Source organism: Eurytemora carolleeae, unplaced genomic scaffold, assembly GCF_000591075.1.
Source record: "Eurytemora carolleeae unplaced genomic scaffold, Eaff_2.0 scaffold218, whole genome shotgun sequence".
Taxonomy (NCBI): domain Eukaryota; kingdom Metazoa; phylum Arthropoda; class Copepoda; order Calanoida; family Temoridae; genus Eurytemora; species Eurytemora carolleeae.
The window spans coordinates 327942-336318 of NW_019396368.1; the positions used below are offsets into that span (position 1 = coordinate 327942).

The window sequence follows — 8377 nt, forward strand, 5'->3', positions numbered from 1 at the left end:
CTCCAGACCACCCCCCCCAAGTTGACCCCCCTCCCTGGGGAATTAGAGTATCCCTGTTTGAGTGTGTAAGCATTAGCAGTTGTATTCTCTCTATCCTGTAACATAGACTGCCTGATCTTTCCTAGGCCTTCAGGCAGTTACATTGCCTAGTTAGTTAGAAGTGACTTTTTAAAGGGACTGTGCACGTAATTTTAAGTGACCATCTATTTTAAGAGTGGCGTTTTTGATTCACGCTGATACTCCATTTGCTTGAGTAAAAATTAAGAAGATATTCTTGTTTTTTTTTCTGAAAATTTGTAATTTTTTAATGGTGGTGTCTTGTGAAAAGTTGATGCTCAGATAAGGGTGTAATATAATAGGTACCGTTGTAAATCGAGCAGGCCACTCCTAAAATTACGCCCACAGTGCCTTTAAAGTGAGGAACGATGGGGAAGAAAAGAAAAAATAAACACAAGTTTCAGTACACTTGATTTTGTTCTCTCCTACAAAGTATCTAATGCTTCAATTTGCAGGACGTAAATTGCAAATTTGCGACATTTCTGCAATTTTGAGATATATTTCTGCTTTCTTCAATTTAACGCTATTTGAAGATAAGATATTTGTACCCCCAGTTTTATCTAAAAATTTCAAATAGTTTAAATCAATTTCTCAATTCCCCCTATCAACAATTTAAAAGGGGGAAAATTTATGTGTTGATAGAAAACTGTTTGATGATTTGATCCAAAAAAAATCTTATTTTCTTCAGAAAATCTACAAAAATTCGCATTTTTCGTTAAAGCTCATTTTTAGTTTTTAAGAAACATTTAACCCATTTTCAAGTTTAAAATCTGAAGAAAGATACTATTTCAGTGACATGGCTTTCTAACCTGCAGGGGTTTGTATTTCATGCGAATGAAAACTGCTTAAATGGAGAATTTTTTAACCCCCCCCCCCCCCCCCTCCATCTCTTCTCTCTTTTCTTACTTATATTATTCAATTTCTTAAAATCTTCTTTTTTTCCTTGTTCAAAACCCATGTGTCCTTTTTAAGATGAATAAGATTGCATGATGTAGGATAAAAAAAATAAACAAGAAAAGCAAAAAAAATAAAACTAAGTTTTAAGATGAAATTTAAAATAAAAGAACATTAAAAAAATAAGTGAAGCGCTGAAAAGAATCAATAAAAAAGTAGCAAATTTGTTCGGATTCTAAACTTCTTTAAAGAGTTACAAAGAATTCAAATAAAATTAAACATCTTGTTTACTATTTTTAACAGGAGTTTATTTTAACTAGGACTGTTTAATTGAACTTTGTACTTTAAGGTAAAAACAAATGAAAAGTAAAGTTTTGAAGATAATGAAATAATTTTGAATTACCAAAATTTTCTAGATTTACATGTTTTACAGGTCACCCTGTACAAAAAAAAAATCAAAAATTTAATTGAATATCATTTTTTCACGAATCAAGTTTGTTTTGACAAGATCCTTCTAAAACAACTTCACTAAGAGTTAATCGTCTCGTCAATAATTGGTTAATAGGATTGGCGTAATTTCTGGAGTTGCATGTCTTATTCACAAGGGTACAGTTTAACTTTGTTTTATAAATGGTGAATAAGAAATCCGCATTTTCTATTAGACTTTAGATGAAAATTATGGTTTCACTGTTTACGTGCCATGCGTATTTATGCTACAGAGACAATGAATAAAATTGTCAAAATTAAGCACGTTTAGGGATAGAAGAAGGCTATTTATTAAGGGTTTTTATTTAAAGTTCTATGGGTTATACATTTGTGATTAAGAACATTAATTATGTACAGTTTATTTTTAAGGCCTTTTTTATGAATAGAAATATTTGTTTACAACCACCAAATATTTTTTTCTTGGATTTCTTTTTAATTTTACGTTCGTAAGCGATCATTAAGCACACATTTTTAAAACAATATTTTTACAGTATAATTACTAATGAATGATACGGGGTATGCCTTCCCTCCCTCTTTCAGAATGAATGAAAATATCGACAACTTTGATAATACTTTGTCATGCAAAATTTAAACAATCTTTATCAGATATTTGAATTTAAGATAAATATTAATATTTTCAGGGTAGCCCCTCCCAGTCCAGTCCTGCCCAGGTAGACAAGGAGGTCCCCCCACCTACGGACAAGGAGGTCACGCCCCCCACATTCAAGGAAAACCACGCCCCCTCTACCCATCCTACTGAACCATATTCCGATGTGGACCTAGATGTTACATTAGAAAATGATACGGTAATTTTATTATATTTTTTAATTTTAGTACAAAGAGATTTTGGAATAGGAAGTCGACAATGGAGCAATCTTATGTGTCTTTGATGCACAATTGCACAATTCATGTGTTCAATGGTGATTGGAAATCATCCCCCCCCCCCAACTGATTTTCGAAAATAATTTTTCCTTCTCCCCTTATGATTCTTTTAAAAATTAAACCCACTGACTTGAAACTTTGTTCCTCCTACTTAAGACAAATTGACAAGTCTACCATTTTAGGGGGGGGGGGGGTTGGCAGGGGGATATACCAATCTCCCAATTTGGATGAAAAAAATTGTTTTGCCATTGAAAGCATTTTATTGCGCCAATTTTAATCGACAATTTATACGTAATAGTGTAATAATTTAAAGGTTGAGGATGAAAACAAGGATAAATTTGCGAGCATAGCGAGTCTAGACGATCAGTTAGAAGCTGAGAAATGGGAGGAGAGAACAGAATTGATCACGAGAATAGGTAAACATGGTTTTATGAATGGCGAGTGGTAGTTGATCCGTCAACACGTTGTGGAAGCAGTACGCTAAATCTTGAACCTTTATAGGCGGTTCAACTACTTCTCACTATTAATTAAATTTGAACCAATGATCAATTTGACCTTTTTCTGGGCAATAGTGGTTACTAGAAAATTATTGACAGAGAGAATTCAGTCNTATTACTCTCCGGAAAATTTAAGCAGTGTTTTAACATAACTTATAATTGTCGTAGAAAGCTGATTTTTTGCATGTGAATTAAAAATTATGTTGTATAACTGCAAAATTCAGTTTTATAAAAATCCAAGCAAAAGTGCACGCGCGCCACCCCCTCGTCCAAAATATCTTCACAAAATAAATATTTATAAGGCTCGCTTTATAAAATCTTTAAAATGCAAAGTTATCACTGAAATAAGAATTTAACACAATTTTTGAAAAAGGGCAGCAATAAGTGTCCTCTTGGAACCTTAATGGATGACAAAATAAAATCTTCTTTTTAGCTTATTAAAAGTGAGATCTGAACTCCGCGGCGTTTCTACAAATAAAAAGTAATTTGTTCATGTTTTACCAGAGACATAATCAATAACTTGGCAGATACATCATTTTATTTTAGCTTTTAAATTTGATATTAATTGATGGCAGTTCTTTAAAAAAAAATTATTTTAAATGATTTATTTATTTTTCCAGATCATGAAGAATACGTGGAGTGCGCTAAATCCATTCTTAACGATCTCGTTTTCTCTATTGACCCCAGTCTTCACGATAACCCGGATACTCTGAACCCTAACCTCGTCCCTGAGATCATCCTCAACCCCCCTGAGTTCGAGCTTGCTGAGATTGCCCTAGAGGTTAACGAAGATGAGGATGTCAATGGAATGGTATCCTGTAATACAAGCTTCAGAGTTCAAGGTATTTTATCTTTATATATGTTTTAGAAAGATCCTTTTCCTCTCATTTAAAAGTCTAAAAAAGACTTATTGAAAGGAGAAAAAGGATAGCTTTAATAAATCCTTCTCCCCCCCCCTTTATATTTTACAAGAAATGTATGTGCAAAAAAAATGTCATCATATTGAATAATTATCAAATAATTGTAAAAAACGTTTCTTCTGCTGACGGAAACAACTGGTGAAATATTACAACCTACCCTGGTTAGGCGGGTCCAAACTCATTTGTATCAAATGAATCCTAACGTTTTTATGTACAATACTGCATTTTCAGCTCAAGTACCATGTCTAGCCAGTCTCTCCCTTTAAACTAAAGTTTTCTCTTTAGTTTTTGAATAATAATGATTAATGTTTCAGATTCAGAAGATAGCGGGGCTGAATATGAGAGTGCTAATGAACAATCATTTTCTGGTAAAAACTTTAATTTCTTCTTCTCAGACTCTAAATTTATAATCCATGTATTTTTGCAACCTGGCGTGGTAGACCTTGGGTATTTTAAAGTATGAATTCTGCTAGACCAAAAAGTAAAAGTTTAAATTATTTAAGATTTTCTCCGCTAGGTTACGAAGACAGGGTTTAGAAAATGAATAGTTTGAACTACCGTTTCTTTATAATTTTGACTCCATGAATACAATCTTGTTTTATTATTATTTCCAATTAATTTGTCATGATGATGTTATGTCCACGGTATCAATCTTGAATTTTATCTTGTTATTCACGAAAAAATGCTTGTTCTCAGGTTGCAAAGATTGAGGGATTTTGAAATAAAAATTGAGTCGATTGGTTCTGTTTCTTAGTCTTGGTTATATTTACCCACAGTTTTTTTCATTTGATGTGATCATTTTTTAAATTTTTTTTATTGGTTTTGACTCCATATTGTTGTTTTTAATCTTCAATCAATATTTTATGATGCTTTGGTGTCATTTGGCGATTGTTAGGTTTCTATGTCTTGATTATTTTGATCCGTGTTTCCTTAAATTCTTCTTTATCTTGGTTTTATTTTCAAATTATCTTAATGATTTTGTGATCATTGGTTAAATCTTTGTTTTATTTTGTTATTTTGTGTCAAGGAGACTCAGCTTTAGAATCAGCTTTGAATTCTGATGTTGAGAGCGAAATGCCGGAAACAATTTGCTCCGCTGTTCTTGACCCACGTGGTGCCGAGTACTTGATGGAAGACGATCTTCTCTCTGCTTTCCAGGATTTAAAACTTAAGGTAGGGCTAAGATGGCCGACCATTTAAACATTTTTTTATATTATTATTTACTCAAAAGGTTTGTAAGGTTTTTTGTCTTTGAGTTTTTCCATCTGTAGGGTCTTTTAACAGCATTTAACTAAAAATGGATAAAAAATTGTATTTTACTGTTGCAAGCTATACGACCACATCTCAGGGGCTTCACGAGCAAGGGCTGGAAATAGGACGTCCGTAAAATCTGATTGGATGATTATCGATTGGTTTATCTTACTGTCAAGAGCGAATGAGTTAAACCTTATCCGGTCTCTAAAAAGTTCCTGGTTCTTGTAACCTTTTTATGGTCTGCATATATCCAAAATTCCTGATCCTGTAAACTAAAATATCCGAGGTGCGTGATGATCCCTGTTTGTCTGTTGTGTGTACTGTGTGTAAGTATGACTCAACTTCAAACATTTACAGGACTAATTAAACATTTTTCTCTAAAATGTCGTTTTAACCTTCAAAATTAGGCATACTAGGTCCGCTCTAGGCAACGCTGGGTTTTCAAGCTAGTTTAAGAATATGATACTAGGATTCAAATAATAACATTACTAATTTTTTTACTACTATATTACATCTAAAATTGCTCCGTAAGAGCCTTAAAACTTCTCAAATTTTCGCAAAGTGGAGTCCACCCCTTTAAAGGATATTTTTACAACTATGTAATCCTATTTAGATATTTCCCTTTAAACCTTTTTATTTTTGGGATTCCAGTTATAGATACTGTACAGTGTACGCGTAATTTCAAGTAACCATCCACGCAAAAATGGCAATGCCCGATTCACAACGGTATCCTTGATAGTATGAATTGGAATATCAAAGTTTATAATTTGGAAAACTGATTATTTACAATTGTTGTTTCTCTACAAAAGTGACTACACATTTCTACTGCAGGAAGTTGTGAAGGAATTATTAAAAATTAAAAATATATACTGATAAAACCTAGAAAAACGACATTATCTTCCACATTATTGATCAGATAAGGGTTCCAAGGTTACCGTTGTTATTCGGAGACGACATTTGATCTAAAATTGAGGGTATAGTCCCTTGCAGTGTGATTCTGTCCCGATAAAAATGTGACATTTTGAATAAAAGTTCAGGGATATGTAGTTTCTAGAATTCCGAACTTCCGTGGGGGGGGGGGGGAAGAGGGCATTTTAAAATTAAAGAAAAAATAACCTAATGTAGTGTTTAAAAAAAAATATTTCTTACAAGTTCAAATTTATTTTAAAAAAGTCATGTAGTAATGTACTGAGGTCGGCGTTAATATTAATACAATGAAGACTACTGTTTACAAGGAAACAAAAACAAGCTGTTAATTGACAGCTTCTTTTTGTTAATATGTTAGATGACTGTTTGTTAGAAATTTTTAGAAATGTTTTAGATTTGAAAAGGTTTTAATGTAATTCGTGATGCCACTGTCACTGAAAAAGAAACTTTTTAAACTCTTCAGAAAAGAAAAGAAGGTTTTTATTTTTAAATTGTATGGTTAAAGTTTAAAACATTAATTTTTACTGCTTTATTGAGCTTTACGTTCCATAAAATTTAAGACAGTTTTCAGCGTACAGATAAAATGAAGTCCAATTCTTGATAAGAACAATATAGGTTTTGCATAGCTCATATTTTCAAAATAAAAAGAATCAACCTGAATTAGGGATACCTGGAAAATATGAGCTGTCAGACGGGTTTTTTTTTCAAATCCATAATATACCCGCCCTTCAATACTCGTGATAACAAATTATTTATCAAAACTGTTGATGATCGAAATTTTGATAAGCCCGTAATTAGCTACTTTTTGAATTTTGAATCCCCGCCCCCTTTTCAGTTTATACAACTGTTATTCAGAAATACTGTATCCTTTTCAACTAACAGATGTAAAGTGTAGAGCTTGTTTTAATTAGTCTGTTATTTATTCTGAATTTAAGTAATTATTCTGTATTCTAGTAGTTTTTCTCTATTCTGTCATATTTTTTTAAATCGTTATTTATCTCCTTTGATTTTTTATTTTATTTTTGTTAGAGTAATTATTCTCAGTTCTGCTATTTATTTTCTATTATGTCTTATTCTTTTTTTCGCTTAATTTTTCTCTTTCATTTATTCTCGATTCTGTGTTTTATTCTTTACTCTTTCATTTATTCTTGATTCAGTGTTTTATTTTTTACTCTTTCATTTATTCTTGTTTCTGTGTTTTATTCTTTACTCTTTCATTTATTCTTGATTCTGTGTTTTACTCTTGTTTCTGTGTTGTATTGTTTACTCTTTTATTTTTCTTTATTCTGTGTTTTATTCTGTACTCTTTCACTTATTCTTAATTCTGTTTTTTATNTTTGATGTTTTATTTTGAGTTTCAATTTTTTCATGTATTCTTTATTCTGTTATATATTTTCTATTATTTTATTTATTTAGTCTTTATTTATCTATTCTTCTATTTAATATAATTAATATGTTATTTATTAAGGTTGAAAAAGAAGAATCGGAGAGTAGGATCAGCACTCCGCTTAAGAAAAACGGAAAAGGTAAAAAATTTAGATGGAAGTTTATAAAGTAGACACTAATGGGAGATTGAGCACTATTAGAAATATTAAGATAGTGTATTTCTGCTAGTTTTGAGTCAAAATTACAGTTTTTACAGCAAAAAACTTCAAACATGTCGATTCAAATATGTGACCTTTTTCTCGTTAACATTTAATTTTTTTTTCTGCAAAGTGAACTTTACATCGAAATTTAATATTTAAATGTTATTTCTTGTTATTTAATTATACAGTTATTCACCGGTAATAGGGCTGTGCATGCTTTTTTCAATCTGTTCATAAACAGTTAGTTTAACACATTTTTCTCACCAAAAATTGATCGTTGAGTTCCAGTTTTTACTTCCGATAAATGAATTTTAGAATATAAAAAATCTATTTGGAGCGGGAAGTTTTTGTTTTGTAGACCCATCACTCCGAGTACTTGATCTTGAAATCCATTGTGGGCACTTTTGATTTGAATTTCTCTGCTCTATCGCTTCATTTCACTTATCCTTCATGCGGGATATCGAATATAAATTAAATTAATCTGCAGATTAACATTAGATCGAGATCAATTGCATTGATTTCGAAATCATCAATACAAGAGCTCTGTAAGCATTAGATAAAAAAATGTTAATTAATTTTTAAAATATTAGTTGAGGCTCAGTTAGGCTTTGCAATTTACGAAATAATCCTGTTTTTAAAATAAGTATATGCCTATTTTGGACGATTTGAAAATTGACAATTTTTTTTTGATATTTTTTACTTCCGGAAGTGTGCCCAGTCCTTACCGGATATTGAATAAATAGGCTCTAGTATTACTTTACACAGTGTAGTTGAAAGGCCTGCTTTATGGGAGGTGTAATGTTTCTATAATTTCTTTTATTCAATATTAGTCGTGCTGAAATAATTTAAGATTCAGAAGATAGAGGGGCTGAAT

The 8377-nt window shown here is 31.5% G+C and overlaps 1 protein-coding gene and 1 long non-coding RNA gene across 2 annotated transcripts in view; both read left to right on the forward strand.

Annotated features, from left to right (window-relative positions):
- The window catches only part of LOC111701854 (uncharacterized), a 7058-nt gene extending 6604 nt beyond the window's left edge, over positions 1-454 (forward strand). Inside the window, exons 2-3 of the long non-coding RNA XR_002765280.1 lie at positions 63-185; positions 406-454. This is a non-coding gene — a long non-coding RNA (uncharacterized LOC111701854). The remainder of the gene's footprint in view (positions 1-62; positions 186-405) is intronic.
- Positions 1-7443, forward strand: part of LOC111701853 (uncharacterized) — a gene marked incomplete at its 3' end in the record, with an annotated part of 15119 nt that extends 7676 nt beyond the window's left edge. The window contains 6 exon segments of the mRNA XM_023473315.1: positions 2079-2243; positions 2633-2735; positions 3437-3658; positions 4051-4104; positions 4764-4909; positions 7386-7443. Coding sequence (XP_023329083.1) covers positions 2079-2243; positions 2633-2735; positions 3437-3658; positions 4051-4104; positions 4764-4909; positions 7386-7443 — 748 coding nt within the window.
- Between the last annotated feature and the right edge of the window lie 934 nt (positions 7444-8377).